Below are 21,200 nucleotides of genomic sequence, written 5' to 3' on the forward strand. Positions count from 1 at the left end.
AGGAAAAAATGATCAATTATTGGGCATCCTCCTTAGAAATCACCTGGGTAGGAAGCGGTCCTCTGCAATGTACTGTCTGGTGACACTGTCGCCTCTCTCCAGCTGCTTGCTCCAGTTTCAAGGTGGTTGCCAGAGGATGACCGAAATGTTCGTTAGGCCCGCTTCAGTGGGTTTAAAACACAATGAAAATGCAGCAGTATTTGGCTAAGAAGCCACATTACTAGGGAACATGTCATCCAACATGCACGTTGTTACCTGCTAGAAACACTTCTGAAGTATCTGACAGGAGGTGGGGAAGACAAACTGGCAGAGAGCCTCGTGAAGACAGAGAGGGAATCAGGGTCAGCCAAACAGAAGGAATTGCAGAGTTCCCTGACATAAGCCTGAGCTCCCCAGGGAAGTGAAGCTCCTGGAAGCTCTTGGGAGTGCCACGCAGTACCTCATGACACTGAGGTAGCATCTGAGGCTCGCACACCCCGAGTGGTGGCATCTGAATGAGTGGGCAGGGACGTTGTGGAATCAATAAATATTTAAGTTGTGAAAAATGTAACTGACCTCTTAGAGTCACTCTGTTGATAATAACCATGCTATTATACCACGGTATAAGAATTTCTATAGCAGGGCAATAAAAATAAAGGAACTGAGTCGAGTCTTGATTTTATGTCTCGTAGGAATCCGAGAAAAAAGGCTTGATTGAAAGAATCTATATGGTACAGGATATTGTTTCAACAGTTCAAAACGTCTTGGAGGAAATCGCTTCTTTTGGAGAAAGAATTAAAAAGTAAGTTCGACATTTGGGGTGTGGTGTTTGAATTAGAGTTATCGTCCACAAGGACAGGTGGGGGTGGGAAGGGTGGGGTCAGAAAATACAGAAACCAAGACCGAAAGCATTGGTGTCAGGCAAACGCTGTTAACTTTGGTTGGTTTCTTCTTTGTGCTTGTCGATTTCACAGTTGGGCAGTACCTCAGTCCTGGGGTGACCACATGGCCCAATTTACACCAGTCGCCCCAGTATAATTATTAATGTTGCCCCCTTGCACTCTCGAAAATATCCTGGATTGGGTGATAAACTAGATTAAAAATTAGATTGTTCTACTGACACATAAAAAGAGAAGCAGGTCTGCTCTAAAGGAGCCTTTTTCATCAGAACCACAGAGCACAGTAATGCCTTGAGTGGGCAAGGTCTGACCAGCCCGGAAAGAGCTGTGGGAGAGAGACAGACAGACGGAGGGCAGTTCTGAAGAAGCAACAACTTATCAGCTTCTCTGAGAACTGGAAGAGATAGCTGGGCACGGAATTGATGAATGGGGGCTCCAGTAGGTGGGAGCCCGGTGCCCAGGCTCAAAGCCCAAGACTGTGCTACATCCAGGGAGAGGTAGGAGGTACAGTACGTCTGTGCCACGGGCGGTGGCAGCCGCAGTGCCTTAAGATGAGGCAGATCATACAGGGCCTTAGTGGACGGAAAATGTCAATGCAAAGAAAAGCTGAGGGGTGCGCTGGCAGCAGCGGATAAGAGGCTGTGGAGCAGGGGCCAGACTGAGAGAGTAAGGGCCGTGCCGTTTGGTCAAGCTGTCCCTGTGCTTGGCCGTCTCCCACAGACAAATGTGGCTGCTGTGCAGTGATAATGGTCAAGGAGACGTGGCTGATGAGAGGAGAGGGCAGAGGGATTTAAACAGGCCCCCACTCCACAGTGCTTTTGAGGGCCAGCTGTGCCCAGCACAGCTGCGGTGGCCATGTCTGAGACGTATTTTCAGCCATGAACAGGGCACTGTTCTGCCCAGCTGCAACACAGGAAGGCTCAGCTCCTATTAATTCTTTGGCCATTCATTAGTACAGTGACCTTAAAGTTCCTGCTGGACATTCAAGCGGGGCATCATGTGTAACTCTGTTGGAATTCCATTGTAATGCAGAGCTTAAGGACCAGGAAAACTTTTACCCAACTGTTGGCAACTAGCAAATGAATAGACTTATATACAACTGGGGGAGCAAGGCCTCCCAATTACTGCCGGGGCGGGGGGACCCCCACCGTATTGCATTTGCATGGAATAAACTGTTCTTTTTTTCTACCCGCTCAAATACTATACAGATTTCAAAGGTACATATACATCAGGCTAAAACATTAATCAACAACTAGCGTTTCTGTTGTCTGAGGCAGCAGGCAGCACGGAGCAGAAGGGTGATTCATATAATCTGTCCTGTCACTGTGGAGCTGTGGCTCCAACACTGTGACCTTGAATGGGTAGGGAACCCTCCATGGGGGAGATGCCGAAACTGAGGCAGACCGACGACGGAAAAGCCATCCCTGCCAGTGTTCCAGCATAGGCCTTCGATGGCACATCCACAGGAAGTCGTACTTCTCTGGCTAGGAAGTGATGTTAAGAAATACTAAGCACTGGAGCTGAGAGAGCAGGTGACATGCAGTTTCAGTCACGGTGAGGACCTGGGAAGGATAGATGGACGTATCGTGTGTTTAATCTAAGAGGGACGAGTTGAAAGAGACCAAGAATGCACACGGAAAACCTAAGGAGAGGGCCAGAGGCCTGGAGCGAGGAGAGGGCTCACAAGTTAGTGTGAACACCAAGCCCACGTGAAGGAAAGCACCACTGTGCGTTGCAAAAGGACAGTCCACAGCATCATAAATCCAGTTGTTTCTGTTTTCGGGTAGAGGGGTCGGAGGACTTCGTTTGCCCCAGCCTGGGGAGTGAGGAAGATAACGACTCCATGGACACACAGTGGTCACGTAGGGGGACAGCCAGTTTGGGGGCGGGGACTAGAGGAGGACCACCCTCCACCTCACCAGACTGGGTCACAACCATTTTTGTTTCGTGTTCTAAAATTTTGAAAATGATATTCTTAGAACACGATAGTGAACCTGAATAGTTGAATGAAAGGAATTCATCGATTTTTTTTTTTCATCAATCGAAAGGTTTGGCTCATTTGTCTCATTACTGCCCAAATCAGGGATTCCCTTCTTAGAATTAAGGGAGTTCCCAAGTCAGGAAAATGGGAAAAATCTACGAAAACAGGTAACAAATTGTTTGCTTTCAGGATGGAAGCACCGCACTACGCTCTGTGGTGAGAGGGCCTGGGGAGCCTGTGAGTGTTAGCGGAGTTAGCGTCCAGGCCGGGGGCTCCCAGGCAGCGTCGCCCAGGACGGTGCTGGCGAGCACCCTTTTCTCTCTCAGGCTCTTACGCAGAGGGCCTTCAACACGCCACCCTTAAGGACGGGTCAGTAGACAAGTACGTGCGCGAGGGTGCAGACCAGGAAGAGGGAAGAGTCTAGGCACTCACAGGCCCTTCCGAGGTCTCGGGTTTACAGATCATGCTCTGGGATTGCGCAAGATTTCCACAGTGTGCTGTTCAGTTGCACATCCCAGGCTCTATCTCGATCTCCATTTCCACGCACGTCAGAGCAGGCGTTCGATACAACTAAAGGAGCCCGGGCCCCGTGAGAATGTGCGGCGGCACCGCCTGCATCACCTGTGGCTTGGTTTGTAGTCACGTGCTCCCCCACCCATTTCAGGGCACTGTTCATCTTCTGCGGGAAACGAGTCTGGAAATCCGAAATATGTTGCTAGAAAACACAAAAGCACTAAAGCGCTGTGATAATAGCCTTCCTTTCCTAAATATTTACTGGCATCTGCATGTTAGTCGAAAGAGAAGTATTGACTCCGAAGTGACCTAAAGTAACCCCTAGTTTTGAAAATCTTTGTACATAAGCCATCATGACAATATTGCAATGCTGAATCACTTTTGAGAGCCAAAGCCTTCTCTTGGGAACTGTCAGTTCCAAGAAGTTCAGTGGCAGTTAGTTGGTCTGGTGACCTCCTGAAGAAGGTTTTTCCAGCACCCAAGCATTTTTGGCCAACTTTCATCTCCAGGTTTTTAAAGAAACTTTTCCAGTGGGTTGTTTTCATTTCTATAACTAAGAAATAAGCGTGGCAAAATGAACGTATATAGGTAGCTGTTCCGGCCTCCGAGGGCCTGACATTGGTGTGGTTTGTCTGCAGCACGTTTAACTGGACGGTCCCGTTCCTTTCCTTCCTGGCCTGTTTGATCCTGGCGGTGGCTACCATCACGCTGTATTTCATTCCACTTCGGTACATCATTTTAATCTGGGGTAAGTTTGGCACGGTCATTTTGCTAGCAATCAATTCCAGGTAAGAACCAATTACTCATTTTTAAAGGGTGACTATAAACTTTAAACATGCTCCTGTTGGCAATTAAACATGAAATTAAGGAAAGCGCACGGCGAACCAAAACTTGCAGGACTTCCCTGAAAAGGCCCATGGCGTGAACGATGCGCACTGCTGTTTGTAGGGCTCTTGCATAACTGCGATTGAATAAAAATGGGATCGTACGTGTGATTTCCCTTTGGCTTTCATAGTCATAAGTTCTCTTGGATAATATATTGCGTGGCCCAGTAATTTTGAGGAAATACTGTCATTCAGGCAGTGAGCAAACACCTGTATCTTGCTCTTTATATTTTGTAAAAGTAGCCAGGTTGCTCCTGACCTTTCATCTCTCCTGGAGGAAAAACTAACCCCAACCCAATACTGAAATGCAGAAGCAGTCAGGGGAGAGGAAGGGGCACTCGGTGGTTACGTAACCAGGGCTACAAAGGAAAGGAAGCGACCCTTTACCCAGGGAAATGGCGTGCCCGTGTAAAGTCAGGGAAATGGCGTGCCCGTGTAAAGTCAGGGAAATGGCGTGCCTGTGTAAAGTTTGGCTACTTTAAAAAGGTAAGAACAAAAACAGCGAACTTGAAATAAACTTCATGACTCGATTTACTATGCCAGCTGGCAACTGGACAGAACACACGCAGCTTTGTGCTTTGCGAACGTTTGCATCTGTTGCTGGGTGGGCTCTGGGCTGATCTAAGGAGAGCCCGCTGCAGTAAAGTAGTTGTTGGAGAAGCCGTCGGCACTTCTTCTCCTTCTTCACAGGGGTTCGTGTCAGGCCGGATTTTATTACTTGGCTCCGGTGATGACTGCTGAGTCCTCGACCATCGTCACTATTAGGGATCTTGGGAAGGTGTCCCAAGAGGTTACGCATAGGAGACACCGTGATGACGTGCATGCATCTTTTTTTTTCTAGTTTTATTTGATTAGTTTCAGGTATACAGTACATTGGTTAGCCGCTATGGAAAACAGTCTGGAGGTTTCTCAGAAAATTAAAAATGGATGCATTCGTCTTTAAGCAAAAGCCGAGAGTGTGAAAAGGCCGGGGAAAAGCTGCCACCTTTCTAAAACCATTAAGTGTAGATCTTTTCATAGAGGACCCATGAAGGTAGAATCCTGATGTTAAAAAGAAAAAAGCCAGACCTAGATTTTCAGAAATGGGAAAAGTCATAGGAATGTAGAATAACTTCCGAAATCTCAGAAGTAGAGCGATCTCAGGAGAGCACAATCCGTGGGTTCTCTGTTTTGTTCAGGAGGAGAAACCATGACTTAGTCAACTCCGCACGTCTTGACAGCACGGTATCTCTTGCATGGAAGGTGCTGAGCGTTTGATGCGTGAGCAAGCAAGGACGGCTCCCCTCCCTCGCCCCGCCAGCGTGCTGCTGTCGGGGCTACGTGCCAGTCCCTCGTAGAAATATCTGAAGAGCCGTGCTAGGATTCTGTTTCAAGTGGTCATTCTGCAGTGGCCGTGTGTATAAGGCAGCCATTCAGTTTTTCCTCTCTGACTTTCTCCAAGTGATTTCTGTATTGTTTTGTTTGTTTGTTTTTTGACTGACGGGCTCATTCTACTCCACCAATATACTCTATGATCTGAGACCATTCAATAATCCCTTGGTATTTGGATCCCACTTACTTTTTGGGGGGCGAAAAATAAATAAAATCCACAGCAGATATGCCCTCTGTCTGTGTGAATCGTTTGGGTTAAAAATCTGAACGTGTGCTGCTGGATGAGGCCACAGCTTCCGAGTTTGTGCGTGTGATCACGTGCCTAGTGATCAGCACAGCTTCCGAGTTCGTGCATGTGATCACGTGCCTAGTGATCAGCACAAAGTCTCTCTGTCGCTGCCTCTGTTGTCTTCTTGGCTTATTGACATCTACGGGGATGACGGTGCCTCCTCTACAGTTGTGGAATCTCAGATTACAGAATCCTCTTGCCTATGCGGACCAGTGCGATTCTCCTACAACCTAGGGCAGGTCTTTATTATTCAGATGTTACTATGAGAAATCTGAGGCACAGGACTGGTAGGCGATTTGTCTGAGGCCACACAGCTAATACATGGTGAAGCCAGAACTGGGGCCCAGCATTATTCCTGCCCCATAGCCCTTGTCCTTTACCCCGCTGCCCCTTAAAGGTGACCAGGCAGTGCACGATGTCCTGTTGACACTTGATCTCACACAGTTACTGACATTTGAGCTTGTGACGCCTGAGAAAAAAAAAAGAAGATAAGCTTTTGAAGCATGCAATCTGAGTGCCTTATAATTTTTATTCTGACTAAGTTTTTCAAACATAGACAGTCTCAGTGCATTGTGGACTACTTCTGCCCTCATTGGTGCATTTGAGCTACTGTGCAGGTTTATAATCTTCTCAGTAGCTAAGAATGCAGTGTTTTGATCGGGTGTGATATTATCCCTGCCTCGCTGTTCATTGTAGAGACTCCAGATGCGCACACTATATATAATTAACAATAGAAGCTATATCTTTCCTCAATATGTCTTTGTCTCCCTTTATCATTTTGCCTTGCCTGTTTTCTTTTGCCAAAAAGCCCATGCTACAATTAGTGTCTTTAGAATAACACAGTGAGAGTTCAGTTTAAAGGAAGGCTGGGAGAAATTTTAGCGGAAACATGAAGCTTGCTTTGGGGGCAGAGGGAAGAAAGACAGCACAGCTCTGACTGGAGAGAACAGGATCACTTGCAAGAAGTCTTCCCAGACCGACTACCAAGCTGCCATTTACTTGTGGACAATGGCTGGCTGCCGTTTGCGAAGCCGATGCAAAGTTGACTTCCTTTAAAGAAACGACTGGAGGTTGGCATTGTGTCAGGCACAATGCCATGCAGGAAGTCCCATCTTTAGATGAAAGCAAAATCATAGTTAATGAAATAAGAAAAACCTCAGACCTTGCACGGGTTGGGGACAATCGAACAGTTAAATGTTACCTTGGCTTCAGAGGAGGAGCCAGTCAGGGTTAACACCTCAGGTGAGGCTGCATTCTGCATCGCCCGGATTGACAAGGCCTTCAGATATGATCCTTGGTAAACAAGCACTCTGTGGCAAAACTTCAGAAGGCTGCTTAGTCTTTCAGCTTCTAAAACTCAGCACGAAAAGGGCTGACATTTGGTGAACGGACCGCAGTTCATGAGCTTACATACAGGCAAGGAGCAGAGTAAGGGACCAAGGGTGGTTAGAGGAGGTCCCCTCTGATAAGGAAACCATGGGCAGAGCTTGTCCCGAACGTCCCCATGCTCCCAAGGCGCAGCCATTGAAGACATCTGAAACGCTGGACTCCTTTCTCGTCATCGTTGTCCTCGGCCGAAATTAGCCCGGACGCCATTGCCTAGACAAACCCACGCACCAGTGTTGTGGTCCATAAATTAAGTTAGCAACCATAGTAAGATAATTTTCCAATAATAACTTTTCACAGTTTCCTGCAGCCTCAAAGTACAGTCAACATGTCAAGTTCTGTTCTGCAGTGAGCCAAGAGAAACCTGTGAAAACGAGTCGGAGGGGGGAAGATAGATTTCTGCAGCTTCTCTTTAACAGCAGAAAAACAACTCCCGCCCCACACCCCCCACCGCCACATCTGGTCCAGAGCCCCCAAGCAGAGACTTGTTTGGGCTAATGAAGGCCTCTTCCCACCTGGGACATCTGTGTCCCTAGCAGAGGAGGCTGTTAATCAGTGTGGCCCAAAAACCCAATGAGCTCCACAGTTTGCGTGTGTGTTTCTGCCACCCCGCTGCTGGGACTGTAATGGGGTTTTCACAGCTGAAGAAGGCAGAGCCCCTCTCCGACATCCCCCCTCCTCCCTTCAAGAACAGGCATTTGTCATGATTCCACATGACAGCGGCGTGGGCATGGCTTGAGGTCCAGTAATTGTTTTCACACTAATTTTTACTTGTGAATGCTGCTCCCCCACCTCCCCCCCAGGTAGGTGAATTTTTAAAGAGATGATAGATGATAGATAGACACACAGACAGATACAAAGATCTCCCATGTTTCTATTTTCCAGGCATAAATAAATTTACTAAGAAGCTTCGAAACCCTTACGCCATCGACAATAATGAACTCCTAGACTTCCTCTCCAGGGTTCCGTCTGATGTTCAGAAGGTACGTAATGAGCGGTCACCACCAACAGGGGCCCCAGCACGGAAGTCTGGCCAGCCCCAGAGCCCGAGGATCACAAGGCTGTGCCTGTGATTAACCGAGATAAAGAATCAGGAAATCCTTAAAGAGGACTGGCTTGCAGGGAGGCGGCAAGAAAACCTTTGTCCCATGCATGAGATGATTGGGGAAAATTATCCCGAAAAAGAGCTCCTTAAGAATGACCCGGAACTCATGCTGCGCGGCTGTAATGCGGTGGCGTTTGTCCCTTTTCTGATTGCCTGCCTCCCCCAAAGAGGATAAGATGGGCTCGGTGAGCGGGAGACGTTGCGATCCAAAGCTGAGGGAGGCCCGCTTATTTTTCTTCTCTTCCGGATGGCAGGCATTTTATGGGAAGTAAGGGACAAAAGGATTAATCTTTTTATTCTTGTTTGCCCCGATTATCTCCTCAGCCTTCCTTCTATCTCTCTCCCTCTGAAGACTTAGGGATGCTTAGGGCAAAGCCCCCACTTACTTTAATACACAGAGAGGCCGAGACGGCGTGAAATGATTTGAGATCAGTCAGAAGTATTATTCATAGGTAATGGTAACTTAGTCCAGTGGCGTCCAGTTTCTGTGGCTGTGGAGAGATTAACCATGGCAACAATGCCAGAAAATCCCATACGGTGGCTCGATCTGAGCCCCGTACGTCAGGATGCTGTGAGCCCAGAGGAAGGGGGGTCGGGCAACAGTATCGGTCGAGAACGCAGTGGCTGGGAGACCATAGCACGAAATATCGTGCCGGTCAAAGACGCAGGCTCTTATTATTTGAGAGGGTCCCAAATCAAATAGCGATTTTCATCTCTGAGCCACTGTGGCGTAATTGGTTCCCTGGAAGCCCTGGGTGGATTACGGGGACATCGGGCTGAAGGGCCCGCGAGTTTCCTTCCCCTTTATCCCGAGTTCTAGAGATTAAAATAGACTCCATGATGCTATCTTCCTTTCACCTTCATTTTACGATAGAATTATCTGTTAAAGTGCATTCTGTAAATACGATTTACTCCTTGATATCTGCACTACGTGATTATAAAGTACTCACCTGGCCCTTGCTAGTTTCGCATTGAAGATTGACAGGTATCTCGTCCCCTGCTCCCCTACGGGGCCTTCACAAAACACGATTAAGGAAAGTGTGCCTTTTTTATTTTATTTTTTTACCTATATGCTTTCTACCAAGTGCAGCTCACCTTATGTGATGGGCCTGACGTCGTTGGGGAGTTTGGCATAAATGCTCAAAGTACTGAGTACATGTGGTCTGCTCCACAGTCTTTTAATACAGCCATCCCACCATCAGCCCATCAAAGCTCACACACCAGAGCGATAGGATTGCAACGTACCATCACTTGAGTGGCAGTGTGAGTTTCTGTCTGCATCCTTGAAGAATGTAAATTGCCATCAAGTCCCTTCACCTCAAGCACTGTCTGCGCACGGTCCAGGCACCAGCCTGCAGAGCCGCCCTCCAGCTGGAGCTGGGTGCGTAAGGAGGCACACAGCGACAGAGCACTGGAGGGGGCTCGTGCCACAATCCAGGAAGACCCTCCGCGTATCGCCAAGAGCACTTTCCAATAACACAGTAGACACTGTGCCACGGGGGACTCCCCAGTTCTCACATTTATCACAGATGTTTTAGCCATTGCTTTAGAAATGAAATTCATTTTAGAGAGAAATCTATGTAAGTCTGGGGCCAGTATCAATTTCAGCATTATTTCCCTCTCTGGCAAAATAAATGTATATAATTTGCAGAGACTTTTCTCCCCAACATTTTAGATACTTTTAAATGGATAATTCTGAGTAAGTTGCTGTATCATATACTAAGATAAACATTCCCAAGAGGACGCATTATGCTTACTTATGGTGGGAAACAGGCACACACAGAACTAAAACCCTCTAGCCGTGTGGAGAGCAGGTAGAACCCCATGCATCTCATTAGAAAAATCTGCTTTTAATATTTTGGTTTCGAGAAATGATGCATGACTTCTCAAATCCTTCCTGTAATTAATCCCTCCATGTTCCTGTGTTTAGAAAATGATTCATTACCTTTGAACCTTCCTCCCTTTGCCTCGGTGTGTCCTTAGGGAGCCATCAACACACACTGTGGCGAGCTAGGGTTACCTTACTGCCTGCGTCACGTCTGCTTGTTTTCACAGGTGCAGTACGCGGAGCTGAGACCCTGCAGCAGCCAGAGCCCCCTTCGGAAGAAGCGCAGTGGTCTCTAGGACGCGGCCTGGGACACCAGCGCCCGGTTCTGTGTTGGGGTGATTAGACCAATACCATCCCTCTTTCAGTGGTACCCGTGGTGTTATTCTGAAATGCGTGTTGTGTGGCGCCCTGTCTGTATCCCCATCCCCTTCTTCAAGTGCACAGAGGTACACACACACACACACACACACGTGGGCACATCCACATCCCCCTTCTTCAAGTGCACAGAGGTACACACATACACACACACACACACACACGTGGGCACATCCACATGCGTGTGTGTCCTCCTTGCACAGCGGGTCAGCCCAGCAAAAAGAGACAGTCCAGAGACTGAAAGACGAACATCCCTTCTCGTACAGGAGATGAAGCAGGGCTGCCGTGGGTCCGAGCGTCCTCGAGAACAGCCAGGAGGCCACTCGGATTCGAGAGTGACTTTGAACTCGGTTTCACACCTCTGGCAGCTTCTCATTAGGATTCGCTGATTTTCGCTCCCCAGCCCTACACTCCTTTCAGATGACGATTCCTGTCAGTCAGCTTTTTTTCCCCTCTAAGTTAACCAGTCTTTGATAGCCACCATATACTCCAATAATCTATATTACAAACAGATTTTGAAATAATTACCAGGATTGATTAGCCCCAGTCTTTGGGAATCGTCCAGTCATGGTTACTGAAGACCTGTGTGTAAAATTTCAGCAAATGAATCGGTGCTGGACGCCAGCCTCCATCATGGTCCGGTGCTGGCAGCGGCTGCCCCAGGAAGGGCCAAAGGGAGCACTCACCCGAAAAGTGAAGGTTTCACGGAAGTATTTGGTTGCCTTAAAACACCATTTTTTCCTATTTTACTTTTTGCCAATTTCCAAGATAAAATGTGAATGTTATGGCTTCAGGAGGAAGGGAGAAGGAATGAATGAATGAATTCTGAGAGTATTTAGAAAGGTAAAGACTGAGGAGCAAGGGACTAAAAACTGTGGCTGCTTACCTGATTGTCATAATCACTTCCTTTGCCTGCATTTTTGAGCAGAAAGTAAAAATACTTTCGCAGTCCAAATTGATCTTTTGTTCCTCTTACCGGCATATGAAGTTTACCCACAATAAAAATATAACTCAGAGCCCCATTCCTAGAAAACTGTCACCTTAAAGTCTTTTCAGAGTATCTGATTCCTACAAACCCCACCGTTTCACAGTAACACACCCCCAAGCAGAAATCCCAACTTTGCACATATATATGATATATGCAAATTTCTTTCTGTTCAAATGACATGTAAGTTGTAAAGACTGTATTTTGTTGACACGTACTTTGTATGTGCAGTTATATATGTGTGTATGTATATAATATATGTTATGTATTGTAAAGAAAAGCTGAGGTAAAGAGACCTGATTTAATAGCGAGGCTTTTTTTTTTTTATTCTCCTCCCTCTTTGGGTTGTAATTTAATAATCTTCAAACAAAATGTTTATGAAAAATGCCAAAGATTCTAAACCTTATCATCCCGTGTCTGTTTTTCTTCATATTATATCTTCCCGGGTTGCTTTCTGGCTGAGCCAGATTTCTGCATGATTTGATTTACTTCAAGTTAATGAAGCTGGCTAGAAAAGAGTCTTGCAGAAATTATAAAAGCTCCAGTAAATCTCTTAGTTGTCCATACAATAGATACCCGAGAACCTCTTTTGTTAAACCAGTTACTCAATCTTCTGTGTAAACAATGCCTCATTGTCTCTCTCCCAACTATCATCTAGTTTATCATAGTCTGTCATTTTGTAACGACCCAAGTCAGACATTCTTAAACAGACATGTGAGATCTGATCAGTCATTTGAATGAAAACTTTCAGCAGCAAAATAACCCCTTATTTATTTAAAAGTGGAACCGATACTTTATTGTTGTTCTCTTTCTATAGAATCTCGAAATGAAATAATTTGCCGGACAGGAAGGCATCGTTAGCTAGACTCATTTTCTCTGTAGCCCAACCGAAGTTCTGTGTGTTAAGTTGAGGCCACAAACAGCCTCTGGGATGCAATGATGGGACCAGATCAACCTTGAATAAGCCGCATGTGGAAAACAATTCATTGCCATCGTAGACACTGGATGTCAAAAATGAATGTCAGTTGTGAAATGCGAAGACTTGTATAGGTAATCAGAGACTCGTATGAAAGAGTCTGGAATGCTTTAGGTAAAATGTATGGATTATGGGTTCACAGCGTGATAATTAAAGATAATTTAGGAAGACCAAAGTTTGGCCAGACTCTCCTGGTTCTCTTCTCAAACCTCACATGGCCGTCGGCAGCCCTGCCTGGGTGACTTGCAGGCGCCTGCGCCGTGGCAGGTCAGGAGCTCACCCTGCTTCCTCCCTCCATGTCTCCGGGGCGCCCGACCCCACCGTCTCCTTCCAGCCCCCTCATTTTCCTCATCAGCACTGGCATCTTCCGGGCCGGGAGGCCCTGGGCGTCCCCTTTTGGGTTCCTCATGCCTTTTTCCCCACAACTCTCAGTCCATGAAATGTGGTGGGTCCAGTGTCGACAAGTGATCTCGTCCATTTCCAGTCGCCACCGCCCTAGCTGTTGAGGCCTCTGTACCCTCTCACAAATCATGGCCATGGTGCCAGTCACATTATGCCAGGCTACTCCTCGTTTAGACTATTCTTTTCACTTAGAATACTTTCTTCTGTTTCTGCATATGCTACTCTCCTTCAAAACTTTCAGAAGTCTCCTTTTCGTTCCCACATCCTATACATCTTTCCAGCATCTGCCGTTTTCTGCCATCGCTCATAGTTACCAGAGGCCTTGACCCCCGCTGTCCTCCGCTGGATGGCCCATCTTATCTGGCATCTAATAGACACTCTGTCAACACGTGTTTAAGTGACCGAGTCACAGATGACTTTTCTTTCTCTACCCTGTCATGTGTGACTCTCAGCACAGAAGGCTGAGCTGTGTAGATTAGTGTGGTCTATCCTAGGAAATGATTTCTTGCATGAAATGCAAAGCTTATATTGTGTGATATTATTTATAAGCTCTGGTAATAATATCTGTGAGCTGTAGAACGATTTTTGATTCTTTTTCTTGTCATTTATCATTGATAGTCTAGCTGAACAAAACCGGCTACATTGCCTTGATAGAGCCAGACGTTAAGCAGATGCTTTCGAGCAGTGGTATAACATTCTCGAGTTTTAAAAAGAGCATCCTGGCTGCAGCGGGTAGGCTCACAACTATGAATGCTCGGAGAAGAGCCAGTTGTAGAACTGCTGCTCAGTTGACAGTGGCCTGGACTTTCAAATAGTGGCACCCAAAAAGAAAAAAAAAAAGTACATGAGTGAAATCGGGAGATGGTTATGGGATAAAGCGAGCAGGACGTAACGGGTACTTGGCTGGGGTAGAGGACAGAGGAGGGTCACGGGTGACGGCCAGTCTTCTCATCCCCAGGTCTAGGAAGATGCTGTTGCCTTTTGCGGAGGGTGAGAATTATAGGAGCCGCCATGGGAGGAAGTGCATGATCACAGTTTTAGATGGTGTTGACCTTGTAGTGCCTGAGAAGCTCCTAAACTGGGGATGTCAAAGAGGTAAATGAATGCATGGATATGTAGCAAAGAGAATACATGCACCGTGCTTGAGAGATCTACATTTAAGGGCCAACATTCATAGAAATCGATGGAAGCTACGTGTTTCAAGAGTTTGAACTCAGCACTCAAAGTCAGATGAGTAAAGATGAGTCAGCTAGGAGTGTAAATAGAAGTAGAGTTAGCGAGGAGAAAAAGTTCCACTAGAAGGAGAGGAGACAGAGAGGGCAGAAGCGCGGAAGAGAGGGGGCCTACGGGATAAAATTAATAAGGAAAAAATTAGTCGTGTCATGAACTCAGTGTACACCTATTAGCTACAAGAAAATCCTTCATGCGCGTGAGATGAAGTTAACCGTATTTATTATTTAAAACCATGCACTGTCGAAACCAACCTCTCCTTTATGTGGTATTCGTCTAACTTTTATGGCAGCGGAATGGTTGAAAAATTGAAATAGAATATCCTCTGAAAATATTATGAGTAGTCAATTGATGATTGAATGAAAATTGAAGGGTCACTTCTAAAGAATGGCTTTAAACTCGTTACCTGTTTATGTAGGTTTCTTTTTTATAAAGCCTGCCATTTTGTTCTGGCATTTTAATGTAATGATTTACATGGGGAAAATAGATTGTCAAGCATATCAGAATAGTTAACATTTTATAACACCAAATGCCAGGTACTTTCTAAGTGCAGTAGATGTAATAGCTCCTTTAATAATAAAATATACAAAATTTCTCTAAATACTATAGGAAAAAAAAAAGCCCCACCAACTCTGAAATAGCAAAAAAAGATTAACAGTTTCTACACATTTTATGAGGCCAGCATAATCCTCATTCCAAAACCCAAACAAAGTGGTACGAGAATGGAAAATTACTTTACAAAATTCTTTATTAATGTCGATATAAAATTATGAGAGCTATATAAATCTCTACACTGAAAAAAATAATGAGAGGAATAAGATAACAAAGGGATTCATGGATTAGAAGATTCACTATATTAAGATGTCAATAGATTGAATGTAAACCCAATAAAAATTATAAGTCTTTTTGCAGAAATGAATCAGCTGATTCTAAAATATATATGGAGACGCAGCAAGAGTTCAAGACTAGCCAAAGCCATCTTGCAGATTATTAACACTAGCAGATACAGAGATGTGTTATAAAGCTATTGTAACTAAGACAACGTGGTGTTGGGCAAGAAGTAGCAAAGACTAGGAGCGGACTCATACACATTCGGTAACTTGTGGCCTAATTTATGTCAAAGGTAACGTAGTTGCAGTGCATAAGGAAAAGACGTTTTTGGAAAATGATGCTGGGTCATTTTAGTATCCATGAGAATAAAATGAATCTTGACCTATTCCCTCTACTATTCAAAGAAATCAATTCCATATAAATTCACAGATCCAAAAGTGGAAGTTGAAATAAAGATTTCAAAAAGAGACATAGGAAAATGTTTTCACATCTATGCGATAAGCAAAGATTTCTTACACTAGAGTCAAGATGCTAATCTTAAAGGAAAAATATTGATAAATTGGAGATCATTAAAATTAATTTTTTTCCTCAAAAACTATGATTAAGGGTGTGAAATTATAAGCCACAAAGTTGGAGAAGATATGCAATCTCTATACATAATCTGAGAAAAGATTTTTATCCAGAATACACATAGAATTTCTACAAAGAAAAGGCAGATAACCCAGTAGAAAATAGGCTAAAGATTTGAACAGGCAATTTACAAAAGAGCCTATCCAAAAGGTACTGAACATCATTAGTTATCAGCCAAATGCAAATTGAACCCACAAAATGATACAAGTGCATATAGCCAGAATAGTTAAGATGAGAAAGTCATTATCAAGTGTTGTTAAAGATATGGAAAAACAATTCTCACATACTGCTGGTGGTGCAAACGTAAACTGGTACGACTGCTTTGCAAAAACTGTCTGGCAGCATCTGTTAAAGCCAACCATATGCATGCCTTTTGAGCTCCCTCCCTCGCCACCCACCACCTCCCCGCCACCTCCCTCCCTGTTTCAGTCTGAGGTATACATTCAACGGATATGTATATAAGTTCAGTAAAAGACATGCCCAAGAATATTCATAGCGGCACTATTCATGTTATTCTAAACTTCCCAGTGTGTGTCCATCAATACCTGAGTTGATTGGAAAGATGTGACTCTAAGAGGAACACTATACATAGAAATGAAATGAAGAGCTAATATGACATGCAAAAACATGGATAAATTTCACAAACCATGTTAAGCAAAAGAAACAAAACAGAAGCATGTAATTTCAGTGTATGCTTTCATTTACGTGAAGTTCAAAAGCGAGCAAAATACAATCTGTGGTGTCAGAAGTCAGGAGGCTGGGAGTGTAATGACTGAGTATGTTTGGGGGTTTTGGTCCAGACTCCGGTTAACGTGAACTTGTTCACTTTGTGAAATGCATTGAGCTGTAAACTTATGCCTTGTGTACTTTTCTGCATGTTTACTAAAAGAAAAGAAAAACTAGGAGGCATAATAATTTTATGCCTAATTTAGAATTAAACTGAGGCCAATCACTGTTACGTATTTTAAACTTGAAAAGAGAGAACCAATTCAAATAAACATTCGAAACTGTGTAAGATTGGGAGTCATTGTGAACAATAAATCCCAAACAGATGATTTCCACATAGTCTTATTGCATTTGAAATTCAACTTTATTTTTAGCACGAATCAGTCTTCAGTTTTTAAAGACGTTTATTATCAGAAGTACTGAAAATGACTTCCCCTAACTGATCACCTACTAAAGCATTAAAAAGCTTATACACTGTATTAACAGGCAACTTAACTTAAAATGGGAAGACAGGTGACTTAGAAGAGGGAGAAGGGAGAAGTGGCCTATGGGAAACCAGACGACTTTTAGGAAAAATAGATGGGTCCTTAGGACAGAGATGCAATAGTTTTGTGGCAACATCTCTTCAGGTGCAGCGTCTTCTCATTGTTTCCAGTGATAAGCGTCAATCTTCCAGGCTGGGAAGGGCATGTAAAACAACTGAGTTCTTTTGGGAGGCTCTGCTTTTATTCAGATAAAGGTATTCAGGAAAAAAAAAAATTTTTTTTTCTTTTTTCTGTTGACTCTTAAATGCCTTCAGTTTGAAATAATATCATGCCACAGTGGCAAATTCTGGACTCCTTCAATATGTACGCATACATATATGGCACATATAGTCATAAGTTTTTATGAAATTACATCGCTCTCCAAAAATTGATTCACAGGTTTCAATTAAGAACCCAAGAACCTGCGTTTTCAGGGAAATATTCAAAGATTACCTCTTGCTGCATTTGAAAGCTCAGGATGAAGAATGAGTGTTTTTGGAGCCCAATGTGAATAGCCTGCTAAATGCCAGAATTCAACTCATTTATTATTTAATCCAGCTTTTCTCTGGGAAATGTTTTATCAGGCCAGTCTTTATAGCTGAGACATCGTGAGATTTCAGTTTGTTTTCCATCCCTTTAATTCATTGTCACATACAAGCTTCCCTTCTGCATGTGTTTTTATCAGATCAAAACAAGTGGTTGGAAAAGTAAAAACGCATGAACTCATTTGTTTCACTGCTTAATAGATAGCTGGCATAACGGATTTGGTATGCAGCTACCAGACTGTGACCTGGCAGCGGTAATTATGATCTGCATAGTGGTCCACGCTTGTCATGAACGTGTTTTTATTTTTTGTATTTTTACCCCTAAAGGGCCTGCCCGAGCTGAAGTGGTCCAGCAAAGAACGGTTAACAGAGACGAGCGGCACGTTGCTCGCACAGTTAAGGGAGACAGCAGATTGATTTTTTTCTAATTGCGGCCTGACTCGCCCGCATCGTATATGTACTGCATGTTGAGCTGAGCTCAGGGAGAAATGGGAGGTGGCTTGACGAGAATCTGGTAGAACAACTGGGAGACAGTCTCTGACTTTGAGAAAAGGTCAGACAGCAGTGACGAGGGGCAGGGTCTCCAGTCGTGCAGAGTCATAATTCTGGGCAGAGCTGAGCTTGCTAGGGACAAGGCACAGGCATGTATCTCAAACTCTGAAAGTTTTACACTTGCTGTGTTTATTGTCACCCTCAGGTGCAGGAACGTTTGCTCCAGGAAATTTAGAAGTGCTACCTAACATGACACTGATTAGAGAAAAAGCCCCTTATCATATAAGAATAATATTTCTTCTCTTTCCTATTATCTGTATGATAGATATTTCATTTAAAAAATTACCCGACATGTTTGTGATGTATAGTCTCTTTTCCAAATCATTAATAAAGGTGCTAAAACAAGATGGTACGTCACCTTGATTTCTTCCGCCCACTGGCTGGCCACCTCTCTTTAACTAGATCTCGTAGTGTTTACCATTATTACTGCCTTAAAAAATATAAGTCGTTTTCAACCTACTAATTTGTTTTTTTTTTCCCCCAGCAAATTAAACTTAAAATCGGAGCTTTGTGAGATCCCACTGAATCTTCTACTGCTTATTTTAAATAACAAACGGATCTTGTGATTATTTCTTGATAATCACCTTCCACTCACTATTCTCAAGTTTAAGCTTCATAATTTGTAGTAGTATATTTGCTTATAAGACAATGAGCCTAGTTACAATTATACCAGTAGCTACCATTTATTGATAGTCAATGATATTCAAGGTACTTTGAAATCATAGTATTAGTCAGTTACAAAAAAAAAATATATATATATATATTTTGCATAATTAATGGGTCTGTCTGGGCTTAAGGTTTTGATTTGTGCTCCAATTCTTGATTTTACATGAACCACTTCAAAAGAGTCGGGGAGCCAGGGGGGTAGGGGCGAATACTATGGGGTCTGAGCAATTTTAGAACTACTGACTTGTGAATGCTGAGATTTCCTCCTGAAATACTAGAACCCCAAGTCCTTTCCCTTGCTGCTTGGTCAAACTGTCCATTTCTATTGAGTATTTACATTGGCTGTTCCTGTGAAAGATTCCCCAACAAACACTGTCTCATTTATTTAATAATTAATGCCCCCTTTTCTCCTAATGTTAGTTTTTAGCCTGGATTTTGATTATGGTTCACATGCAGGATAATGCATGTGAATGCAATTCACATGTGGCCCTAAAACTTCCCATTAAGTTTTAAACATAGGAGTTTCTCACTTCTCTCCCAATGTCCTGATAATCTATAAAATTGCTACCTTATTCTGTTTCTCCCACCTTCTGTCTTTTACAGCTTCCCTTCTCTAGTTCAAAAGCAAGAAAAATTTTGCATATCCCAATACAGGCCGTTTTTTTCTTTAAAGGGAAAAAAACTCAGAGGACTGGTTGACCCCCCGTTTGGACTATGCCCACACGAAGACCAGTTTCCCCTTCTTCATCTGTCATTCATTAGCATTTGATTGTTGCTGGCTTGGAGCTGGGTGAGCTCAATGATCTGGAGCCAGAAACAGGGGGGTTCAAGTCCAAGATTTGGCACTATGGTGCTCATTTCCTGGGTGCCTTTGGGCAACGCACTTACCTTCCTGGAACCTCAGTTCCTTCACTTCTAGAATGGAAATACTAGAACCCCAATTATGGAGGTTTCGCAACCATTTTTTTTCCATTTTCTGACTTGTCTTCTCACTTTTTCCGATGTGTCAATGCCATCTTTTAATGAAGTTTTTACATTTAAAGAAGTATAATTTATTCCTTTTTAAATTATCTGTGCTTTTTACGTCTTGCCTAAGAAGTTTTTGTCCACCTCAATGTTCTCCTGTGTTCACACCTAAAAGTTTTACTGTAGCCCCCCCCACCATCTGCGGTTTGGCTTTCTCCGGTTTCAGTTACCCACGGCCAGCTGAGGTCTGAAAGTATTAAATGGAAAATTGCAGAAATAAGCACTGAGATAAACAATTTATAAGTTTTAAAATGCACGCTTCTGAGTAGTGTGATAAAATCTCACTTGAGAATTCTCGTCTGAGAAACTTTGTGCGATGGACTCACACATGTCGAAATGACGCGTAGGGAAATCTCGCGGGACAGAATCTCACCTGCTGGAATCTTCCATGATGAAATCTCGCCCGTCAAAATGATGGGCGACGAAATCTCGCGAGATGAAATCTCAGGTGCCGAAATCTCACCTGTTGAATGAATGCGTGGCGAAATCTCGCGTGACAAGATCTCGCCGTCAAAATGATGCGGGACGAACTCTCGCGTGACGTGCTCCACGAGAGACGTGACGCATTCCTTTTTTGAGGCCTTGTCCACCCTGTCGTTGCTCCCGGCCTGTAAGTTGACTGAGAGCCTGCCGTGAGTTAATTCAGAAGCCGGCTGGGTGTTTACCAGGTGGACTGTTGTGGTGTCAGCGCTTGTGTTCAGGGGACCCCTCCTTTATTTCATAATGGCCTCAAAGCGCAAGAGCCGTGGTGCTGGCTACTCAGGTGTGCCGGAGAGAAGCCGCAAAGTGCCCGTTGGGCCAGAAGGTCAACAGAGGCCTAAGACCGCGGCATTCGCTGACCTCGGGGGCGTCGTATGGTTTCACAGCATCACGAGAACGTGGCGAAGGTACAGTACAATAAGATACTCGGAGCACAGTCACGTGACCTTTATTACAGTATGTTAGAGTTATTTTATTATTAGTTATTATTGTTAATCTCTTGCTATGCCGAATTTTTAAGTGGAACTTTATCATAGGTGAGTACGTTTGGGAAAAATAAACGGTATATGTAGGGTTCCGACTATCCGCGGTTTCCGGTGTCCACTGGGGGTCTTGGAACGTATCTCCCGAGGATGAGTGGACGGTGCCACTACATGGTGTCACATTCACATTTAGGCCTAAAGTCAATCCCGAATTGAATTTGATGTACTGTATGAAGTAGTTGTTTTTTTTTTTTTTTCCAAGTGGCTATCCAGGTGACATGTTGTTATTTATTTTTACCTAAAATTATTTTCCCCGAAGTTTTAGGATTGCTTTATAATGTATATACTATTTTAATATATACATCATATACATATATCATTTATAAAGAAATAAAACTACAAATATTGGGAATCATTCAAAATACTTTAGCTGCTCAGTATTCAGTTTTTCAAAAATGTAAAGATCTTGTAACTTATTCGCTACACATTAAATTATGTAAAAGCAGCAAGTTTGAGTACTTATTATAATGAGAGA

General features: G+C 44.0%; 1 protein-coding gene across 1 annotated transcript in view; it reads left to right on the forward strand.

Annotated features, from left to right (window-relative positions):
- MCTP2 (multiple C2 and transmembrane domain containing 2) overlaps positions 1–10,681 on the forward strand; it is a 131,898-nt gene extending 121,217 nt beyond the window's left edge. The window contains exons 19-22 of the mRNA XM_006924133.2: positions 672–781; positions 4,011–4,120; positions 8,188–8,285; positions 10,463–10,681. Coding sequence (XP_006924195.1) covers positions 672–781; positions 4,011–4,120; positions 8,188–8,285; positions 10,463–10,531 — 387 coding nt within the window. The 3' untranslated portion in view covers positions 10,532–10,681. The remainder of the gene's footprint in view (positions 1–671; positions 782–4,010; positions 4,121–8,187; positions 8,286–10,462) is intronic.
- Positions 10,682–21,200: the final 10,519 nt, after the last annotated feature.

This window comes from Pteropus alecto, unplaced genomic scaffold, assembly GCF_000325575.1.
Source record: "Pteropus alecto unplaced genomic scaffold, ASM32557v1 scaffold59, whole genome shotgun sequence".
NCBI classification, from domain to species: domain Eukaryota; kingdom Metazoa; phylum Chordata; class Mammalia; order Chiroptera; family Pteropodidae; genus Pteropus; species Pteropus alecto.